Here is a 24,228-nt window from a genome sequence, read left to right as displayed (position 1 = left end):
TAGAAAACAACTTTCTCTAGCTTGTCTGCAGGGGTTCTCCTCTGGGAGTTTAATCAGAGCAATCAGAAAGCTAGTGACACAAAAATTTAATAACACTTCTGACCATGGCCTTGGGGCAGTGTTCATCTTTGCAAGATTTCTAATTTATATATGGAATATAGACAATTACAAGGTATGAGACCACAAGGCATACCATGCCACAATACTCTTTAGTTAAAGGTGTTTGCATCATTCTGAAGACAAGGTAGCAGAACCATGTATTGCAAAAGGACTACTTTTCCAGTGAGGTTCTCATTATTTTTTGGGTAATCATTAGGACTTCAGCTAATGATGGGGCAAAAGAGTGCATAAAATATGCATTAGAAGATGGTATCTAATAATGCATTATTTATTCATTTGGAGACGAGAGTCTTGCTCTGTTGCCCAGGCAGGAGTGCACTGGCATGATCTTGGCTCACTGCAACCTTTGCCTCCCGGGTTCAAGCAATTCTGCAGCCTCAGCCTCCCGAATAGCTGGGACTACCACAACACCAGGCTAATTTTTTGTATTTTAGTAGAGACAAGGTTTCACCACGTTGGCCAGGCTGGTCTCCAACTCCTGAACTCAGGCAGTCTACCTGCCTTGGCCTCCAAAAGTGCTAGGATTACAGGTGTGAGCCACCGCACCTGGCCTAATAATGCATATTTTAAATAACTCCCAACTAATAGGACATGAAACACTAAGAAATCATGAAAGACAAAAGATTAAGGCAATTAGGAAGTTTCTGAAGGTAAGATTGACAATGGGATTAATTATTAAACATCACTTGCAAAGATCTAAAGCTCACTTTTAGAATACCAGCTATCCTATCAAACATGTACAAACCTTCATAAGTCTGTAGCATTTCTGGAATAAACCTTGAAATCTAACACATTAAAAACAGGAAAGTTTTTTTAAATTGTTGCAGTTTTAGTCTCAAAGACATGGATAACACACGGTGCTTTTTTATCAAAAAATTATGAGTTGTCCCTAAATTACTTTATTTTTCAACCTCCATACTTTCCCTCTTCCTTTGTCTCTGTGTAGATGAGGCTCCATCTAGCCCTTTCTGTTTTGGGTCTGTCCCTAACTGTGCATCTCTGGGTTTCTTCTATGAATATTTTTCTTCTTGTGTTCTATTTCTACCTCTAGCTGTCTCATTTAACTGGTGCATAATATAGAAACAATTTTTACTAGGGGGGACAAAAGACTAGGGGGGAATACACTTTTCAGTAAGTCAATGCATTTATTGAAAAGCTTCCCCCCTCCCTAGTCTTCATTTAGAAATCCAATAAATATATTAGGATCTTAGAAATTCTGGTTCATGTGGACTTTAAACCACCACACTTGCTGGGTATGCTTAGTTAAATAAATATTCATATTAGAAGTATAAGAGTAATTACCAAAAAATAAAAATAGAATTTCAAATCAGTAGAGGGGAAAATAAAGAGTGTGGATGATGCACCTGAAGAAGAAAGGAAGGAGAGGAGAAATAAAGGATAAAAAAGAAAGGAAGAAGAAAGAAGAAAAAAGGAAGCAAAGAAAAAGCTGGCAAGAAAAATATGCCCAAAATAAAGATGACCAATGTAGTCCAAATAGATCAGAGTTCCTTAACTTTACTAATATTGACATTTTGGATGCTGTAGTTATTTGTTGCGGAAGGTTGTTCTAAGCACTGTAGGAGGTATAGCAGCATCTCTGGTCTCTACGCACTAGATGCCAGTAGCACCACCCCAGTTGTGGCAAACAAATGTCAAATGGAAATCTTCCCCAGTCAAGAAGAACTGAAATAAATCAATAACCATAATAAGTATAATCAGATTGAAATTTGCCTGTTAAAAGAAAGACTTTCATGCTCCTCAAAACAAACAACAAAATCCCAACTAAGATACGCCAAAACCATGATGATGACACACAAAAAATGGAAATGGAAAGTAAAGAATGTAGAAATATATAGAGTGGGGGTACTGACTAAGAGAGGCTTGCTGTAATAATATTTTGAGGTTTTAGGTCAGGATGGCTGACTAGATGCAGGTATTGTGTGCTGCCTCCATGGAGAAGAGCCAGAATAATAAGCAGATACATTTCAAACAGGGCATCTAGGAGAGAATGCTTGGATTCATTAGAGAAGAGACATGAAGTACCAGAAGTACGTAAGGAGAGGGTTCACGTTAGCTTGCCCAGTCAGGAACTGACTGGGCTGGGAGATGGTCCTGGATGCAGGGAAACAGTAAGAGAGAAATCCCTGGAGCTCCAAAACAGGGTTTTATGATCTTGGCTACAGGAGAAACCCTTGACCCACCAGGGCCTTGTGCCTGACATATGGAACTGCCTAAAGATTGTACAGATACATTGCTCTAGAAAGGGAACCCACACAGAATCCCACAGGAATTTGAGCCTGGCGCAGCCTCAGCTGGGTGCCATTTTGAGAACCCAGATCCTGGGGATTTACAGACACAGCTGTAGCCACTGTGCTGCTCCAGGGAGGGAGAGGGGAGAACGGGCACACTCATGCACACTCATGCACCTAGAGGGTACTTGCTGCCCTGTTAGGAGCTGCTGTTGAGACTGAGATAGGAGTGGACCACACTTCTCACAGCTTCCTGCTCATGCTGCTTGCCTGAATGGTGCCCCACCCTCTTTAGCCCCAGGCCCAAGGTTCCCTTTTGAGAGCTTAATGCTGGGCTGAGCTCCATGCAGTTTGGGCTGATGTGGCTGTAGCCTCTGCTTGACTAAGGAAGAGCAGGGAGACCAGGTCATCCTCCTCATATCTAGGACAATACTCACAGCTCTGTAGCAGGCTGCTGTGAGACAGTTGTGAATGAAACACACTCCCCACAGCTTCTTGATCATGCTGCCTGCCTGGGCAGTGACCCGCCCTCCCTGTTTTCAGGCCCAAGGCACCGCTTTGAGAATGTAGTGCTGAGCTGTGCTCCATCCTTGGCCTGAGTTTGGGCTGATGTGGCTGCTGCTGCCACCCAGCCAAGCAGGGAGAGGGGACCAAGGCTCTCCTACATATACCTAGGACAATGCCCAATGCCTTACTACGAGCTGCTATGAGACCGAGACTTGAGTGGACCACACTCCTCACAGCTTCTCGTCCAGGCTGCTTGCCTGAGAGGGGCTCCACCCTCTCTAGGTGCAAGCCCATGGCTGGCACCATTTTGAGAGGTTAGAGCCATTGTTGGTGACCTGGCAGTGGTGGCCACAGCAAGCATTTTGGTCTTAGGTGAGATTAAAGTGGAAGGGAAGAAGGGTCCCCACAGGCAGAATTGAGCAGCGAGTGTGGAGAGTGCCCCAGTAGTAGGTAGTGGAATTACGCTCTCTCCCATCACAAGACTGGAGTGGGAGGAGAGTTGGAGAAGCTGAGGTTTTTCCCAGAGGGCAAGACTTTCAGCCAGAGACAGCTTTGCAACCTAGAACTGGTCTGCATGGGTCACAATGGGCTGTCCCAGCCTGTTTCCTTGGTCAGTTGGGGAACAGTGCCCCATCAGCTCTGAGGAGTGGGAGGGAGGCAGACTCCACTCACCTGGAGATCTAACTCTTGATGAAGACTGTCCCTAAAGGAGGGGATAAAAGAAAATGTGAGTGCAGTGCCAGCCACTGAAGGTGGTACCACCAAAGCCTGGGAATGGACATGGAGATGGGGGTCACACTTGCTCCGCTACCCTTCTTCTCCGTGCCCTGTCAAGGATTTGGAAGTGACTCTTCACATTGGGGTTTGGGGAATGAGGGTTGAAAGAGTCTGTGTGTCAAGCTTCTCCAGCAGCTCCACCCTACTGAGGGTGAATGTGCTCTGCGGAGGTGCTTTTTGTACTTTCTAGTGCTTCCACCCCTGCTTGTATCCATCAGTTCTTACCCTCAAGCACCATCTACTAGACTGCACCCTGGATTACACCACCAAATAAAATTACATTGCTACAACAAGCAACTTCTGAGAAAGCCACTGCATGAACCTATTTGCAACCAAGGAACCTGTACAGAGAGTTGGCACTCTGAAAGCACCTAGAAACGAAGCCAATTAATCACACACAATATACACCACAGTCATCCCTCAAAGGGAAAAAGAATAAACAAGAAGCCCCATCCAAATGATAGCAAATTAAAAAAAGAGAAGTATCAGTTCTCTCAGATAAGGAGTAACCAGTGCAGAACCCCAGCAATACAAAAAGCCAGAGTGTTTCATCACCTCCAAAGGATCCCACTAGCTCCCAAGCAATGAATCCTAACCAGAATGAAATGTCTGAAGTGACAGATATAGAATTCAGAATATGACGCAAAGAAACTCCATGAGATCCAGGAAAAAGTTGAAATCCCACACAAAGAAGCCAGAAAAATGATCCAAGATATGAAAGACAATATAGCTATATTAAGAACAAACCAACAGAAGTTCTGGAATTGAAAAATTCACATCAGGAACTTCAAAATACAAATGGAAGCTTTAATAACAGAATAGACCAGGCAAAAGAAAGACTTTCAGAACTTGAAGATCAATCTGTCAAAATGACCCAGTCAGACAAAAGTGAAAAATAATTCAAAAAAAATGAACAAAGAATTTGAGAAATATGGGATTATGTAAAGTAACCAAACCTATGACTTACTGGCATTCATGAGAGAGAAGTAGAGAGAGTAAGCAACTTGGAAAACATATTTGAGGATATAATTCAGGAAAATTTCCCCAATCTTGCTAGAGAGGTCGACATGCAAATACAAGAAATCCAGAGAACTCCTGTAAGATGCTACACAAGATGACCATTCCCAAGACAGACTTGGGGATGGATAGGAGGGATAGGACTAACCAAAGTCCACATGAAAGAAAGAACTTTAAAGGCACCTAGAAAAACGGGTCATGTTGCTTATAAAGGGAAACCTATCAGACTAACATCAGACTTTTCAGCACAAACCTTATAAGTCAGAAGAAATTGGGGGCTCATTTTTAGTATTCTTAAAGAAAATAAATGTCAGCCAAGAATTTCATATCCTGCCATGCTAAGCTTCATAAATGAAGGATAAATAAAGTGTTTCCTAAACAAGTAATCACCAAGGGAATTTTCCGCCACCAGACTGGCCCTACAATACATGCTTAAGGGAGTTCTAAATGTGGAAACGAAAGAATAATGCTTGCTACCATGAAAGCATATGTAAGCACATGGCCCACAGAACCCATACAGCAACTATACAATAAAGACTACAAAGTAACTAAGCTAACAGCATTATGATACCAACAAAACCTCATATATCAATTTTAACTTTGAACATAAAGGGCCTAAATGCTCAACTTAACATACATAGAGTATCAAATTGAATGAAAAAACAAGACTCATTCTTCTTCTATCATCAAGAGACCCAATCTCACATGTTATGGTACCTATAGGCTCAAAGTAAAGGGATGGAGGAAGATATGTCATGTGATGGAAAACAAAAAAAAGCAAGGGTTACAGTTTCTATATCAGAATTTAAACCAACAAAAATAAAAAAGGACAAAGAAGGGCATTAAATAATGATAAGGGGCTCAATTCAACAAAACATCTTAAGTGTCCTAGATATATATGTATCCAACATTAGAGCACCCATATTCATAAAACAAGCACATCTAGACTTAATGAAAGACTTTGGCAGTACACAACAATAGTCATACAACACTGATAGCATTTGATGTATTGCTGAGGCAGAAAATTGACAAATTCTGGACATAAATTCAACATGACCATTTGGACCTAATAGATATCTACAGAATACTCTACCTAACAACCACAAGATACATATTCTTCTTATCTGCATACGGAACATACTCTAAAACTGACCACATGCTTGGTCATAAAGCAAGTCTCAATAAATAAAAAAAATCCAAATCATACCAAGCATCTTCTGAGACAACAGTGAAATAAAAATAGAAATCAATAGACAGAAGATCTCTCAAAACCATAAAATTACATGGAAACAACTAAACAAATTGCTCTCAATAACTTTTGGGTAAACAATGAAATCAAGGCAGAAGTAAAAAAGCTTTTTTGAAATAGATGAAAACAGACATGGAATGTATCAAAACCTCTGGGATGCAGCAAAGCAGTGTTAAAGGAAAGTTTATAGCACTAAAATACAACATCGAGAAGTTAGAAATGACATTGTGAAGTTACAAAGTTCTCTAATTAGCAAACTAATCTTGTACCTAAAGGAAATAGAAAAATAAGAACAAATGAAACCCAAAACTAGTAGAAGACCCATCAAAAAGTGGGCAGAGGATGTGAACAGACATTTCTCAAAAGAAGACATGCATACAGCCAACAGACACATGAAAAAATGCTTATCATCACTGGCCATCAGAGAAAGGCAAATCAAAACCACAATGAGATACCATCTCACACCAGTTAGAATGGCCATCATTAAAAAGACAGGAAACAACAGGTGCTGGAGAGGATGTGGAGAAGTAGGAACACTTTTACACTGTTGGTGGGACTGTAAACTAGTTCAACTATTATGGAAAACAGTACGGCGATTCCTTAAGGATCTAGAACCAGAAGTCCCATATGACCCAGCCATCCCACTGCTGGGTATATACCCAAAGGATTATAAATCATGCCGCTATAAAGACACATGCACACGTATGTTTATTGCGGCACTATTCACAATAGCAAAGACTTGGAATCAACCCAATGTCCATCTGTGACAGACTGGATTAAGAAAATGTGGCACAAATACACCATGGAATACTATGCAGCCATAAAAAAGGATGAGTTTGTGTCCTTTGTAGGGACATGGATGCAGCTGGAAACCATCATTCTCAGCAAACTATCGCAAGAACAGAAAACCAAACACTGCATGTTCTCACTCATAGGTGGGAACTGAATAATGAGATCATTTGGACTTGGGAAGGGGAACATCACACACCAGGGCCTATCACAGGGAGGGGGGAGGGGGGAGGGATTGCATTGGGAGTTATACCTGATGTAAATGACGAGTTGGTGGGTGCTGACGAGTTGATGGGTGCAGCACACCAACATGGCACAAGTATACATATGTAACAAACCTGCACGTTATGCACATGTACCCTCAAACTTAAAGTATAATAAAAAAAAAATAAATAAAATACAGGATTAAAAAAAAAACTAGCAGAAGAAATAAAATAACTATAATCAGAGCAGAAATGAACAAAATTGAGACCTCAAAAACCATACAAAGGATCAATGAAACAAAAAGTTGGTTTCTCGAAAGGATAAACAAGATTGATAGACCATAAGCTAGATTAACAAGGAAAAAAAGAGAGAAGATCCAAATAAGCATAATCAGAAATAACAAAAGTGACATCACGAATGATCCCCCAGAAATATAAAGGATCCTCAGAGGGTATTATGATGAGCATTTCTATGCACATGAACTAGAAAAATCTAGAGAAATGGATCAATTCCTGGAAACACACAACCTCCCAAGATTGAACCAGAAAAAAACAAAAATCCGGAACAGACTAATCATGAGTAATGAAATTCAATCAGGAATAAAAACCTACCAAAAAACCAACCAACAGAAAATAAAAAAGCCCTGGACAACCAAATTGTACCAGATGTACAAAGAAGAGCTGGTATCAATTCCACTGAAACTAATCCAAAAAATTGAGGAGGAGGGACTCCTCACTATCTCATTCTATGAAGCTAGCATCATCCTGATACAAATATCTGGCACAGACATAGAAAGAAAAGAAAACTAAAGGCTGATATCCCTGATGAAAATAGACTCAAAAATAGACTAAAAAATCTTCAGCAAAATGCTAACAAACTGAATCCAGCAGCATTGAAAAAAGTTAATTCATCATAATCAAGTGAGCCTTATTCCTGGGATGCCAGGATGATTGATTCAACATATACAAATCAATAAATGTGATTCACATCATAAACAGGACTAAAAACAAAAACCATATGATCACCTCAATAGATGAGGAAAAGCATTTGATAAAACTCAACATCCCTTTATGATAAAAATCCTCAACAAACTAGGCATCAAAGGAACATACCTCAAAATAATGAGAGCCATCAATGACAAACGCACAGCCAAAAGCTGGAAGCATTCCCCCGTAAGAACTGGAAAAAAACATAGATGTCTACTCTCACCACTCCTATTCAACATAGTACTGGAAGTCTTAGCCAAAGCAATCAGGCAGGAGAAAGAAATTTATTCAAATAGGAAAAGAGGAAGTCAAATTATCTTTCTTCACTAACAATATGATTCTGTCCCTAGAGAATCCTAAGGATTTTTGTACATTCGTTTTATATCATAAGACTTTGTTGAAGTCATTTATCAGGTTTAGGTGTCAAATCCTTAGGATAATAATGTTTAAGCTGAGAAACAAATAAAGAATGCAATCCCATTTAAAATAGCCACAAAAATATTGAGGAATACATCTAACCAAGGAAGTGAAAGATCTCTATAAGAGTAACTATAAAACACTGCCAAAAGAAAGGATGAAACAAACAAATGGAAAAACATCCTACACTTATGGGTTGGAAGAATCAATATCGTTAAAATGACTATGCTATCCAAAGCAATCTACAGATTTAATGCTATTCCTATCAAATTACCAATGTCATTTTCCATAGAATTAGGAAACACTATTCTAAAATTCATAGGAAACAAAAAATGTGCCCAAATAGCCAAGGCAATCCTAGTAAAAAAGAACAAAGCCAGAGGCATCACATTATCCAACATGTAAATATACTACAAGACTACCGTAACCAAACTAACATGGTACTGGTACAAAAGTAGACACGTGGACCGATGGAACAGAACAGAGACCCCTGAAACAAAGTCACACACCTACAACCAACTGATCTTTGACAAAGTGAACAAAAATAATGTGGAAAGAATATTCTATTCAATAAATGAGCTGGAAAAACTGGTTAACCATATGCAGAGGAATGAAACTGGACCCCTTACTTCTCACCATATACAAAAATTAACTCAAGGTTGAAGAAAAACCTCAAACTATGAAAATCCTAGAAGAAAACATAGGAAATACTCTTCTAGACATTGGCCTAGGCAAAGTATTTATGATGAAGAGTCCAAAAGCAAATGCAACAAAATAAAAAATAGACAAATGGGATTTAAACTAAAGAGCTTCTGCATAGCAAAATAAAATATCAACTGAGTACAATGTAGAGAATGGGAGAATATATTTGCAAATTATGCATCCTACAAAGAACTAACATTTAGAATCTATAAAGAAGTTAAACAAATCAATAAAAAGTAAATAAGCCCATTATAAAGTGGGCAAAGAACATGAATAGACACTTTTCTAAAGAAGACATAAAGCTGCCAACAAACATATGAAAAAGTACTCAACATGACTAATCATCAGAGAAATGCAAATCAAAACCACAATGAATTACCATCTTACACCAGTGAGAATGCCTATTATTAAAAAGTAAAAAAAAAAAAAAGATTTTGGCAAGATTGTGGAGAAAAGAGAATGCTTACATTCTGCTGCTGAGAATATAAACTAGTTCAGCCTCTGTGAAAAGCAGTTTAGAAATTTCTCAAAAAGCCAAAAATAGAACTAATGTTTGACCTACAATCCCATTACTGGGTATATACCCAAAGGAAAACAAATCATTCTACCAAAAGACACCTGCACTCATATGTTTATCACAGCACTATTTACAACAACAAGACATGGAATCACCCTAGGTTCCCATCAACAGTGAACTGGACAAAGAAAATGTGGTACATATATACATGGAATACTATGCAACCATAGAAAGAATGACATTATGTCCTTTACAGCAACATGGATGCAGCTGGAGGCCATTGTCCTAAGTGAATTAACAAAGAAAATCCAAATACTGTATGGTCTCACTTATAAGTGGGAGCTAAACATTGGGTACACAAAGACATAAAAGTGGGAACAATAGACACTGAGGACTCCAAAGGAGGAGATGGAGGGAGGCAGCAAGGGTTGAAAATCTGCTTATTGAGTTCTATGTTCACTACCTGGGCAACGAGATCATTAGAAGCCCAAACTTCCCCAGCATGCAATATACCCATGTAAGAAACCTGCACATGTACTCCCTGATTAACAAAAATAAAAATAATACATTAAAAAGGAAATATATTTAAGGCAAAAAGCATTATTCAGAGTAAAGAGGGATATATTATTTAATAAAAAGGAATAATTACTAAGAACTTAACTCTAAACCTATTTTATATACTGGCATAGTTTCACAAAGTATAATGGGAAAAATTCCAAAATTACAAAGGGAAGTTGCCAATCATAGTGGTATATCTTAATATAGCTCTCTTAGAATCTGACAGATCCAGTATAAGAACGTTAGTAAGATAAATACCACAATTAGTAAGTTTGAGCTAAAGGTCACATATGGAGCCTTGCATTCAAGAAATGACATGCATGGAATATTTTATATAAACAAAACATGCACCAGGCTGCAAAGGAAGTGTATATAATTCCAAAGAGTCAATTTCATGAAAACCATGAGTATAATTTCCATAATGTAATTAAATTATAAACAAAAAAAGATGGTCCCCTAAATCCTAAAATGGCTTTGAACTAGTAAGTGTAGTTTTAGAATTGAAAGGGCTATATATTAAAACTTGTAGGGAAAAATTAATACAGAATATTATAATTCAGAGTAGTTGTTACCTCTGAGAAAGAGAAGTGAGAGAGAATAAGGGGATTCTGGGATGCTGGTACTGTTCTATTTCTTACTCTCAGTGATGGTTCATAAATAAATCTACAGTTTGTGATAGTTAATCAAACTGTATAATTTTGATTTGTGCCTTTTTCTGGATTTATGTTATCCTTCAATAAAAAGTTAAAAAAAAAAACCTATGGGATATAGCTAAAGCAATACATGAATGTATGTTTATATTCTCACATATATACATAAAATATGTGTGTGTATCTATATAAAGTATATAGATACACACACACACACATGTAAAGTAAACATGAAATACTGAAAATTCATGGGCCAAGCATTCTACTCAAGAAATTGTGAAAACAAATAATTTACAGTTTCTTAGAAATGAAGGAAGTTCCTAGTGAAAAATATTGACATTGCAGAAGAGGTTAAAGAAAACATTAAGATTACGATTCAAGAGCCTGTTTATAAGCCTCCTCAGCAGGTTCTTTTTGTCACATTACCTAAGCGTATGGAAATAGGATGTGACAATATATTTTGGGTAAGTCCATGAAAAACTGGAAATGATTCTTCCAAGTCACAGCAAGCGAACCACGTAGCAGTAAGTAGCCAGGGAGCTTCAGGCTTAGGTGGGCGTTCCTATTTGAAGACAGAAAGAAAATGAATAACAATTCACAAAGGCAATCACAAAATATACTTTCACTTTGTCCAAGTGAAAAATCAAGCTCTAATAGTATGTTAAAATAACTGTTTTCCTAGGACAAGTAGTACAATATGGTGAAATAGAAACGGTGTTGAAACAATTCTAATTGTGGACCTTTACACAGAAGTACAGCTGCTAAAAACTTTTCAGATTGACATTTACAGAAAACAAAGTTGATCAATTAAATCTGCTACTTTCAGCCTGTTTTCCAACACCCCACACCAATCTTTCCCCACTCGCCAAATATTCCTGTGGTTAATAATTTTTCTCTAGAGAACGAGTCTCCAAATCAGATTACCAGATGTTCTCACCCCTAGGAGACAGAGAAAGCTGAGTATGGAGCAGTATCAGTAGCAAGACAAATGGCAACCTTATTCCAGCTCTGGTAAGTGTTTGTCTAATTATTTTAGATATTCTCAGAAACTTCTGGGAGAAGTGTTATGCCATTTGGCAATATTCCGTGAAGCACTTACATGTGGGTAAACGGTTTTAAAAGAGACAGAGAAATAACTGTGATTGTAAGACTGAAACTAGTTCTTCAAAATTTCCTGAATATTTGCCCAAAGTTCCTTACTACATTTAAAAGCAGGTTTATTGAGATACAATTCACATACTAAGCAATTCATCCATTTGAAGCATATAATCTAATGATTTCAGTATATTCACAGATGTGTACACCCACCATCACAATTTAGAACATTTAATTTCTTCAAAAAGATACTGTGCGCCCATTAGCCATTACTCCCCGTTAATCCCATCCCTTGAGCCCTAAGCAACTGCTAAACTACTTACTGTCTCTATATATTTGCCTATTATGGACACTTCATGTAAATCAAATTATATAATATGTGGGCTTTTGTGACAGACTTCTTAGCTTAGTGTTTTCAAGTTTCATCCATGTTGTAGCACATTATCAGTACTTCATTCCTTCTTATGGTTGAATAATATTCCATTGTATAAATATACCACATTTTATTTACATATCAGTTGATGGACATTTGGGTTATTGGACATTTGGACATTTCCACCTTTTCACTAGTATAAACAATGCTGTTATGAATATTCGTGTCCAACTTTTTGTGCAGACATATGTCTAACCAGTAAGTATAATGGAAGTATTCCAAAAACTGAAAAAACCCCAAATCTGAAATGCTTCTGGGCCCAGGCATCTTGAATTAAGGAATACTCAACCTGTAATGCACTGTAGCAACTCTGAGCATGCACCCTTTCCCCAAAGGCTTCTTACTGTTAGTTGCTTATTTGTTTAATAACTGACTGGATTATTTTAGTGGAGTCTCCCCACAACCCCTGCACAACATTAAGCCTCTAATGTTGCTCCTCAAGGGGTGCAGCCTTGGGAATGCCCACAGTTACCCTGGGATGTTCATAGCTTTCTCAGGGCTCTTTTTGATAGTTTCTTTCCTTGACTGCATCTAGCTGTTAAGCACCACTAATTGTGGGCTGATTGCTCTAATGTTTTTAACAATGCTCTTGGGGACATAAATTTCTCCTCAGACTAAAACATTCAAATTTGGGCCCCTTTGAAGGAGTTGCTAAGGTCAGTGTTTGGGTTTTCTTCTGGTCTTTGGCAGGCTTCAGTGCCTTCTCCTAATCTCTGGCAAACCAGCTGGCTTATAGCGTTGTCTCTCTGTCCGGCAATTCCATCAGTTTCCTTTCAATTGCCTTTCACTACAACCTTCATTGTTTTAGAGAGCATCATTAGGCTTAAACTTTTCCATACTGTGTTGGAAATGAAGTCAGTTACTCTGTGAGGAGATAAGGAACTATCAGTTTTATGGGTTGCTTCTCCCATTCAGGCAAAGTCTCCAAGCCAGGGGCATGACAATGTTGCACTTTTCACAGAGGCATATTCCAGGAGCTGAGTACACCATGGATGGTAAGACAGTAGCCTCAGGTCTCCTCAGCTTGCCTCTGCCATTGATGAACTACTATCTTAGGAGCTGGGACAACCGTGATGCTGCACCAAACATGAAGCCTCAGTCTCCCCAGTGGGGGCTGGGTGGAAGAAGGCAGCCCCACCTTTTGGTTGCACTCAACTGGAACTTAGCTTCAGCAGTAGGTAGCTGTGGGCAGGATGAGAAATGCTGATGTCCTGTCTTTCTCAGGAATACGGCCCTTTAACTGGCAGTGGGGAGTAGGCAGGAGCCCTGTGCTCTTAGCTGCATTGGTCTGGAGTGTAGTTCCTATCTCACTAAGCTGGGAGCAGGAAGGGAGGCAGTGGGTCTAGGTTCAAAGACCACAGACTCTTGCTGTCCTTACTGAGCCTCTAATAAATTATCTCAAATAAATGTTTATTCATTTGCTGTATGTGCCTGGGACCATTTCCAGATACTTTAAATGATCCTTACATAATTTTCAACAGTTTTGCTGGGGAGCAGGCACGTGAAGACCCTCACACTGTCATGCTGGAAGTGGCATTTCCCTGTGTTACATCTTGATCCTAGACAAACCCCTCAAAGACTCTTAGATTAGTTAATGTTCACAGGCATTTACAAATATCTAATGCAGAATTCGGAGTGGTTTTGCTATATTTTGATCTCTAACAATAATGTGTAAAACAAATCACTGGTCTCTGCGCAAATTTTAATGAATTTTCCAGGAAATAGATATCATGTAAAGTTTTCTGGTTATGCTATTATTACATGCTAGCATCATTTTTTGGATTCCTAGCATTAAGAGAAAATGCTTTAAAAAATGTTTGTCTAACCCATGGTCCACAGGCCACATGCAGCCTAGGACGGTTTTGAATGTGGACCAACACGAATTCGTAAACTTTCTTAAAACCTTATGAGATTTTTTCTTTTGCGATTTTTTAAAAAGTTCATCAGCTATCATTAGTGTTAGTGTATTTTATGTGTGGCCCCAGACAATTCTTCTTCCAATGTGGCCAAAGGAAGCCAAAAGACTGGACACCCCTGTTTAAAATATCATCGTTTAAAAACATTAGTTGTACAGACTGAATATAACCAATGAGAATAGCCTGGAGACCTCAATTTGCAGAAATCCATTTACCTTGTCCACATGTAATAGAAACCTGCAGATGCTTGAGGCTTTGTGTATTGGTTCCAGTTGTTTCTATTTGTCCCTAAATTCTAACTGTTGTGGTTCAATCCTGGAAATGCCTACTTCTGCTCACACCAGCCAGTCTCCAGCTGCAGACGACAGCATCTCCCCCTGCCTTTTGTTGTTGCGACCTTCTAGAAATCTATGTTTTGCTCATCTGGATTTTCTTTATCTAGTGCATCCAGTCAACTCCAGATTCCACGGGGCATGTATCTCCTTCCTCTCTCTCCTCCCATCCTGGACACTCATCTTTTATTCTTTCTAGGTCTCTTCCAGAGCCCTTTTGTTATACCATCTCCTTGCATAATGACACAATCTTGTCTTAGGTGTTTGGAACTCAGTGCACATTTTTCCACAGAAAAAGTTTTATGTATGGAAGTTGGTTTCCAAGGTTATTCCAGAAAATCTAATTTAGATCCTAATAAATGTAGCAAAAAACAATGTAGCACTTACGATAAAAATAGAAAATACTAGTGTCAAAATGTCAAATGAAGTGACCATATAAAATATGCCCCCAAATACATTTCTAAAAATAATTATTAGTCAAGAATCCTTCCAATTTCCTTATGTCTACCATAAGGAAAAAGACAGTTTAATTAAAAATAATTCAGAGAAGTTTCTGACTATGGTAATTTTAAGTTTTGAGTTTGATGGTATTTAAAACATATTTTAAACTTTTCAAAATATGCTGTTCATGAGAAGTAGGTGGTGTTGGAATGGACATGGGCTTTAGGAGCTCAGACACAGGTTTGAATCAGACTGTGTCATGCACTAGTGTGATTTTGGAAAGCTCTTTAACTCTTTGAGTCTCTGTGTGAGAAAACTGTAAGAAGAGCTGTTGACAAGGCTGCAGTGAGGAAGGAAGGGCGAAGCACACAGGGCAGGGCCTGGCTGAGCGGCTAACAGTCAGCAGTAGAGTGAACTGGCTAAGAGAGCAGGCTTTATAGACTGCAAGTGTTCAAATCCTGGTTCCAGGTCCTATTAAGTGTGTGATCAGGACAAGTTACTTAACCTTCCTGTGCCTAACTATCTTATCATAGACTAGAGATACAAATTAGGAAATTACCTAAGAAGAATACTGAGAGGAATAAGGGAATTGATATACATAAAACACATAGAAAGCTCTCTGTGAATATGAACTATGATTACAAGGATAAGACACATTAAGAGAGGAGTCACAGAATATGTGTGTATGCAAGATGGATGGGGGTCAGGGAGGAAGGAACATCTGGTGGAGACGTCTTGTCTGGACTTTTTCTGGGAGCATGGGGTGCTGCGAGTCAAATAAAAGCATCAGGTTCAACCTCCTAGTGATACACTGGGGTTCAAATACTGGCAAACAGGTGCAGATGTCAGGTCTGCAGGGGCCAAGGACAGGACTTGAGACTTGCAGAGTTGGACAGAGCCAAGAATTTAGAGTGGAGCAGAGACCAAATTGTAGGCAAGGTTTAGGGGCTCACCTCTGTGGGCCACTAGCTTTGTGGTACATGTGTGGGTTAGGCCAGTTTAAGGGACTGGAGCAAGCAGGACAAGCAGATGAACACGAAGAAGGGAACTGCAGCAGAACTCGTTTTACAGTATTACAGAAGGTGACAATCAAGTCATTTTGTCACTTCCCATGCTTTATAATGAGATGTATCTCCAGGCAAGAGAGGGTCATGGTTTTTTAAAAAAACTATTGCTAAGTCTGTGAATTGCAACTTTTACTGGATTTTTACTCTTTACATTTGTAAGAGGGTCAGCTTTTCAAAACATGTTCACTTCTATTAGCTCATTGGTTACTCCCAACATTCCTTTTCTATAGGTGAGGATAGTGCTCCATACAGAGGCTAAATGATACATTATACAGTTAGTTGGAGGCAGAGCTGAGTTATAACATGTGCCTCCTGACCTCAATTCCCCTCCACTGGGCCACACAGCCAAATGTATGGCCTTCAGCAACCAGAGTCACCACCGAGCACTGGTAGGTGCTTGTGGGCTCTATCTAGAATAACGATCACAGTATTATTCTGTTTTCATGCTGCTGATGAAGACATAGCTGAGAATGGGTAATTTATAAGGAAAAAGAGGTTTAATTGACTCACAGTTCCATGTGACTAGGGATGCCTCACAATCATGGCAGAAGGTAAAAGGCACATCTTACATGGCAGCAGGCGAGAGAGAATGAAAACAAAGAGAAAGGGGATTCCCCTTATAAAACCATCAGGTCTCATGAGACTTATTCACTACCACGAGAACAGTATGGGGAAACTGCCCCCTGATTCAGTTATCTCCCACCAGGTCCATCCTATAGCACATGGGAATTATGGTAGCTACAACTCAAAATGAGATTTGGGTGGGGCCACAGCCAGACCATATGAATCATCATCCAAATGAGAATCAGGTACCTTTTCCAATCCTGCAGAACCTCGGAGAAAGAAATTCCATTCAGCATCAGTTAGGGTTCCTTGCTGACGCATCATCTCAACACAGAGCATAAAGCTGTAGATGAGTTTATGTTGTTCAAAAAGTCCTCTTGAAACGTTGACATAAGCAGTTAGGAGAGTTTGTTCTAGTAGTATGTCCAGGCGCTGTTGTAGATTGTCCATCTTTACAGAAGTTTCAATGGTGGTGTTGAACAACTGTGTGAAAGAGAGCTCTATCAATGTCTCTGATTTAATTCATTCTCTGTAGAGAAGAAAAAAATCTCTGTCTCCCTTGTTTGCATTCAGTGAGTAAACGGCAGCATGGGAGATGAATACAGTAAGTCCTCAATGTGGCCGATAGGTTCTTGGAAACTGAGACTTTAAGTGGAATTATGCACAGCAGGTCTTTGAATTATGAACAATCTTGCATTCAAAGTCATTTTGCTATTACACTGATGAGACCAAAAAAATTGGTTTCATTATATGTCATTTTGCTTAACAAAGTCACAGTTTCCAAGAACCTATCCTCAACATTAAGTGAGGACTTACTGTACTATGAAAAAGTCTAGAATTCATCCCAAAGTGATATATGATATTTGTTTTCTACACTCCCCTTTCTCTCCTATTTTTAAGAAATGGACTAATGTCAAGTTCTTGACAATATTCAAAAGCATCATCTTGATATGAGACATGAAACTTTGGAAAATGGAGGTGAGCTGGCAGGACCAGTTTTTTTTAACATCTTCAACCCAGATTTGATAAACCCTGTATTTTGGGGTGAGAGATGTAAGAGCAAGGTAAGCTCATGTTTATTGCTTAGCACTTCCCCAAGATAATTCTTAGGGTGTAGAAATAATGTGCTAGAATTTTCCTTGAAATTTAAGAGAAACTGATTTTGGTGATTTTAAAGGAGATTTCTACCCTGTTTCCTACCTGTAAATTTTGAAAGGAGAATCACTACTGCAAAGGTGCCCCATATTATAAAGATACTGGTAAGGCAGTAGAGATGGTGGCATTGAGGGATGAGGCCTGATGTAGTCCTACCCATTTTCTGCAACTTCTAAGTGGAGTGGAAGGAAGATCAAAAATTTTTAAAGGTCCCAAGCTGTGTGAGGAAGTTGAGCAGAACCTGAATGTGTGGCCTTCCATGGAAGTCATGGAGCAAGGAGGGATCTTGCAGCAGAGACTCAGGGAAGTCCCATCAGGGCCCCGAGGAGCATGTGTTTGTGGTCTCAGGATCCACAGTCTGAGGGGTAAAGTGGGAAGTGAGGTAGTACCTGCCCAATCCCTGGGATCAAGATATATGTTCATGGTGAGGGCAGACCGATCAAAACAGGCTGGCAGCTAGAAGCCCGCTAAGGACCAAAGCAGATTAGGGTCAAGACGTGTCCTCTACTTCTTCCTAGAAATAACTGTGCTGAGGCTGTGCAGGCCTCTCCTACCCACCTCTTCTACTAATAGGATGGAGCACAAAGGGAAAGGGCCTGATTGTGTCAGTCTCCTCACCAAAATAGGTCTCAATTCCCCTATGTTAAAAGCGCTTAGAGGAAGCCTACAATTATTATAGGGAATTGGGAAAGTCCTTGTTGATTCTCCTGAAAGTTTGGTTGACAAGGGTAATAGAGTGTTGTTTTAACACACTCAGGAGAAAAGAGGACTCAGCCCTCTTTAACAACCAGGCAAGAAGCATAGAGGTTAAAGCCCAGTGAATATGTGATAAATATGGTACCAAAATACAACTGGTAAATCTCAAAATTCTCTAAAGAATTTCACTGTGAAATGGGTTTGGTAGAGGGTATCCTGGCCAAGACTGTCATCTACAAATATGCTTTGGATTTCTGGTTTCCCTTCTAATCTGTAGAACTCCAGAGCTTTGATGATTCATCCTGTATCGCTTTTACTTTCAGCCCAAGATATTCTAGGGCCTTTTCACTTTTATTTCTTGAAGGAGATTTTAAAACCTTGAAGAGCATAAATTCCAAAACACCCAGGATAAGAAAAGTATTATCAAAAAGTCATTTAGGTGGCATTACAGGATTTGGTAATCCTTATTTTGCTTGGGTTAATACCTGTCAACTAAAGGAAGGGAGCAGAGATGTGAGAACCCAAACTCTTGCCTCTAGGAATTGAGGTTTGAACCCAGCACAGATGGCTTTTAAAGGCTGCTAAAATGAACATCTTGTTGAAAGACAGCCCAGGCCTATCTAAACAACTTGACTCTCATGTCTTTCAATTCCTCATTTCCATTCTCTCCTGGAAACAGAAAGTGTTCCTGGACCTCCAACCATTATCAAGGGTACTAAATAAGACCTCTAGAGAAAAAATCAAGCTGTCATAAGAATTGTTTGACCATTTGAAGTTCAAGAAGAATTGTTGGAATGTTATATGCAGAGATCAAAACAGACTCTTCATTGATGAAACACTCATGAGCATTATGTGGCGCTAAGCACCATTGGGGATATGGGATGGGTAAGGCTTCATTTTTGCCTCCTGGGAGTTCAGGCTCCAGCAGGAGAGAGAAGCCAACCACATAAGGCAACGTGGGATAACATTATGCCAGATGAAGCATATCAAATGTTTTGGATGAAGACTGCTGAAACTGTTTGCTACTCTTCCCATTGAGAGGTGGAGTCTAAATCCCCTTCTCTCAAACATGGACTATCCTAGTGATTTGATTGACCAATAGACTGTAGCCAAATTGATGTTGCATGAAATCCAAGGTTAGGTCAGAAGTCCTAGAGCTCCCATCTTGGTTTCTTTGAACATTTACTTTGGGGAGAGGCCCTCTTGGAACCCAGTTGCCCTGCAGTGAGAAACCCAAGCCACATGGACAGGCCACTGCAGGTGCCATAGGTGACAGCCCAGCCATGTGAGTCAGCCATTTCGGATGTTCATTCCAGTCAGCCTCTAGATTTTTGCAGCCCCAGTAGCAGGCTTTGGTGGAGAAGGTGGCATTTGGGTTGGGAGGAAGGGCATTCCAAACAGAGGGAGTGTCAGAAACACAAAAGCATCCAGTTAGTCTTGGGAATGTAAATGGATCAATTTGGCTGTTGCACAGGAGTTGTGAGAAATGTGACTGGAGAGATGAAACAGGGACAGGCTGGATGTGGCTTTGAATTCCAGGCTATAGAGTCTAAATTGTGTTGATGGGCAATATCTGTGAAAATTCATTTAGGACCTAGGTCTGTGGAACAGTGTTTTGAAAACACTAGGCCTAGACTGGCCTGGCTTCCAGGTGTGTGAGCCAGCATTGACTACACAGGGGCATATAACAGGAAATAGAGATGTGTTGCAGGGAAAGAGCTTTATGTTAACTATTCTCCACTGTTTTCTACTGAGTGGCATGTATGGAGGGAGAGGCCTTTGTTGACTGAGTTATGTCATGGGTAGGGTATAAGCATGGATGAACAGAAAAGTGAGAGTAAGTTAAACTGTTTTGCCCAGAAAAGGAGATAGCACTGCCAAGAGGGAGTAGGAGCTGATGGGAAGACTGAGCCAGGGAGGCTGTGGTCGGGTGGGCTGAGAGGAGGTCACTGGCACCTGAGAGAACCTCTGGAGTGAACCTCTGGAGAGAACCTCTGATGCAGATGCTTGGTAAGTCTTGTTGTGTAGTGAGTAATGCAAACTCTCCATCTTCCCTGGAAGTCTTTAGCAAAATTGACATTGCCTACTGAAGCTTTGTGGCATTGAATTTGCTTTTGGAAAAAATGAATGCTGCTACAAAGAGGATAAGGAGTGAAAACATCCTACTCATGAGACAGCAGATGAAATTCAACTGTGAATATGAGATAAAGAAGAGAGGGTGAAATAAAACAAGAGTCTCATAGTTATATGGTGAAAGTGGGACAGGAACAAAGGAAAGAGATCCCTCTAAGTCAAAAGTGGGCGCACGGAAGGAAGAGGGACAGGTTGTTGCATAAAAGGTTTGGGAAATAAAAGATACATAAACCAATTTGGTTAAGGTCAGTGCTGTTCGAACTTGAGATACAACAAAAAACACTAACAGTGGAAAGGAATCTAGATTACTGCAGAGGATGTCTAAAGAAATGGGACAGAGATGTGACTCTTAAGAAAGAAAGGCAGGCATGAAGGAAAACAAGCATGCTAGTTAGTTGAGGAAGTCAGGAGCAAATGAAACTTGCAAAGCAGCTTTCTTCTCTTCCTCTACAGTGTTCTGTGCATACTGGGCAATCAAATATTTAAAAAAATTCTAAATTTTATGTATACACACACACACATATATATAATAATCACTAACTCTATTCTAAAAACTGCATCTTTGGAAGGGCTGGTGAAATCACTCTTTTTAAAAAATTTTTAAATTTTTTTTTGAGACAGAGTCTTGCTCTGTCACCCAGGCTGGAGTACAGTGGCACGATCTTGGCTCACTGAAACATCCACCCCCTGGGTTCAAGCAATTCTCCTGCTCCAGCCTCCCGAGTAGCTGGGATTACAGGCACCCGCCACCATGCCTGGCTAATTTTTGTATTTTTAGTAGAGATGGGATTTCCCCATGTTGGCCAGGGTAACTCCTGACCTCAGGTGATCCACCCACCTCGGCCTCCCAAAGTGCTGGGATTACAGGTGTGAGCCACCATGCCTGACTGGAACCACTCTTGAACCATGTGTGCACCTGGGAGATTCTACCTGATAACTAGACTTATGGCTTGTGTGAGGCAAGAAGTAATTCAACGGTGTAATGGAGGCCAAAGAGATGACTTTCATTAACAACAAGAACACACTTACCTGTTTAAAATACTTTAATGAATACTGGTACATAGGATCTATTTCTGAGAGGCTTGCAATGACAAAGTAAATTACAGAGCCTTGAGTGGCCACTGGACGATACTTCTCACGAGCCACATTGATCATTTGCTCAGTGGACTCTGCTTCTTCCAGCCTGGTTTTAATGGCACCAGAAGTGATCTGAATAAACACACAATAACAAATTCTTAGGGCTCTGTTCCAGAAAAATAGTGGGACATCTGGAATGTATCCAGTTAGGTCTAGGGAAGAAACAAGGATAGAATGAGTTGGTGATTATAGTAAGGGGTCCCCAGGTGGAATGACTGAGTCTCAGAGTTCATTGACCTTCTGAATAAGCTGACCTTTCTTCCTTCCAGAGTTAGGAATGGCAGAGGGCAGCAAGCAATACAAGTAGCTTTGAAAACATAGAAGGAGCACATCTCTGAGACTCAATCTGAGTTACTCCTGCAATGCACACACTATTGTAGCACTCTGAATTGCTCCCGAACTTCTTTGTGAGCAGTCCAGGGCTCGCACAATGAATGAAGGAATGAAAGGAGAAGGGATACCCAGGAAAATGCCCGAAAGAAGGGACTAGAGAGTGGCTTGGAGGCAGTGAGTGGTACCACATCCCTCCCTGGAATAACAAGGGTGACTAATATTCTTGTTCTTTACCTAGTATTCCCAGGTATAGACATATGGGATAGAAGCTGTTGTTTGTGGAGGATTATAATCCTAAGTGAGTTAGAGATGCTTTCAAAATCTTTTGGTTTTCTGCATTTTTGGGTTTGTGGGTCTGGGGAGCCCTCTGCCCAATGGACCTTCAAGATTCCCTTCTCTGTGTCTCTTACTCTCTCTCTTTCTACTGCTGTCTATCCCTGCCTCCCCTCCCTTCCCCCATTGTTTTTCAGAGGTGGATATCCTTAGGTTGGGAGATCCTTTTGCTCTAGAAAGTCAAAGGGTCTAGAGCAGGGACCATGAAAAATCATCAAGGGAACTGACTGCTCAGTATTTGCTCCATCAAAGCTAAAAGGAATCATCAAGTTCCTGTATAGACCAGTGCTTTTCAATGGAAATAGAATGTGAGCCACATAATCATACATTTTCTAAATTTATTAAAAATAAAAAATAAGTGACATTAATTTTAATAATATATTTTTAATATACCCCAAATATTTTATCAACATAATCCACGTGAAAGTTACTGAGATATTTTGTTTCTTTGGAATCTGTTGTGTATTTTATACTACCAACACATCTTAATTCAGGTTAGCCATATTTGAAGTGCTCAACGGCCACCTATGGCTAGTGGCTACCTACCATAATAAAGAGTATAAGTCTAGACTGTTTACCCCAGCCCACCAGGAAAGGGAGGGGAAGGATTCAGTGCAGACACTGTTTCCAGGAATCAGGAAGTTCAAACTCTCCCTGTAATATCCCCTTAGGGAGCTGAAGGGGAAATAAAGGGCAGAGTTGAGTAGGAAACCCCTATCTTAATATGGGACTCAACTAAAGCTTTCAAATCCAAGTAGAGAAAAAAAGTTGATATGGGAGCAGTTGGTGGATCATGCAGGCCCACTAACAAATAATTCTTTATGTCTTAGGGAGCACAACGCACTGATAATGTAGAACCCAGGGCTAAAGAGAAGGAAAGTGGATCGTTTTCTTTTCTTTGCCAAAGAATATTAGAATACTATATGCCTCTGTTGAGTTTGGCAACTACTCGTAGACATTATGCCCTACAGACTTGAGGTTTCAGCCATGTTGAGAGAATATAAGACATATTTTTATGTAAGGATTCTGAGAGTTGAAAGGCATATAAACTGTAGCCAAGAAGTGGCAGGAAATGCAGCCAAGGATCAGTTTGATCCCTGCTCTATAGAAAGGATGACTCCAAGGCAGCTTCTTGCAAAACAAATAAACCAGCTTATAGATAAAGATGGCAGTCATCGCATGTGTATCTACCTTTACTTCCTACTGAAGTTACATTAAAATTGTAGGAAAAGGCTTAAAAATGCAGAGTAAACCCATAAAGATAGGAGGAATGGGAGAGGAAATATCAATGAATTTTGGGAGCTCGAAAGCAGACAGAAGGGTGGCAATGACTTAGCACACCCATAAAAATGGATTCCTACACTGGCAAAAGTGGATAGCCACGAACTCACCCAATTTATAAAACAGAATCCTCCTCAAAGGCTTAAGAATTAGTGCAAGAAGCACTCTTGGAAGTGCGAAGGGCTTAAAATAAGAATTGGTGGTAAGACTCCCTAGGTCATCTTCCTATGCCACCCACGGCCAGGGGTTTGTCCCTTTCTCATCCTGGCAGAAAAAAATAGAAATTTCCTTTGGAGAAAGTAAAACAGGGATTTTTGATGGAAGGAAGGAAGGAACTAAAACAGAGTGACTGGGTGACTGTATGCACACTGGATGCTGAGACCCTAGCCCTTCTCCTCTCAGACCCCAAATACTTATAGCCAGATCTTCACCCTTAGACAATGTTAACATTTAATGTTCAGCTATAATCAGGATATAACTATAGTGGGAGGCCAGAGGATGGGAAGGTGTGTGTGTGTGTGTGTGTGTGTGTGTGTGTGTGTGTGTGTGTGCATGTGCACACCTGCCAGC

The 24,228-nt window shown here is 40.0% G+C and overlaps 1 protein-coding gene across 1 annotated transcript in view; it reads right to left on the bottom strand.

The window, feature by feature from the left end:
* Positions 1–24,228, bottom strand: part of DNAH6 (dynein, axonemal, heavy chain 6) — a 337,022-nt gene that overhangs the window by 79,084 nt on the left and 233,710 nt on the right. Inside the window, exons 60-62 of the mRNA XM_011925684.1 lie at positions 21,604–21,783; positions 16,840–17,073; positions 11,169–11,304 (exon numbers count right to left, since the gene is read on the bottom strand). Of these exons, the coding sequence (XP_011781074.1) occupies positions 11,169–11,304; positions 16,840–17,073; positions 21,604–21,783 (550 nt within the window). The remainder of the gene's footprint in view (positions 1–11,168; positions 11,305–16,839; positions 17,074–21,603; positions 21,784–24,228) is intronic.

Source organism: Colobus angolensis, unplaced genomic scaffold (assembly GCF_000951035.1).
Source record: "Colobus angolensis palliatus isolate OR3802 unplaced genomic scaffold, Cang.pa_1.0 Scaffold118, whole genome shotgun sequence".
Classification (NCBI taxonomy): Eukaryota; Metazoa; Chordata; class Mammalia; order Primates; family Cercopithecidae; genus Colobus; species Colobus angolensis.
This window is presented reverse-complemented; position numbering and strand designations above follow the sequence as displayed.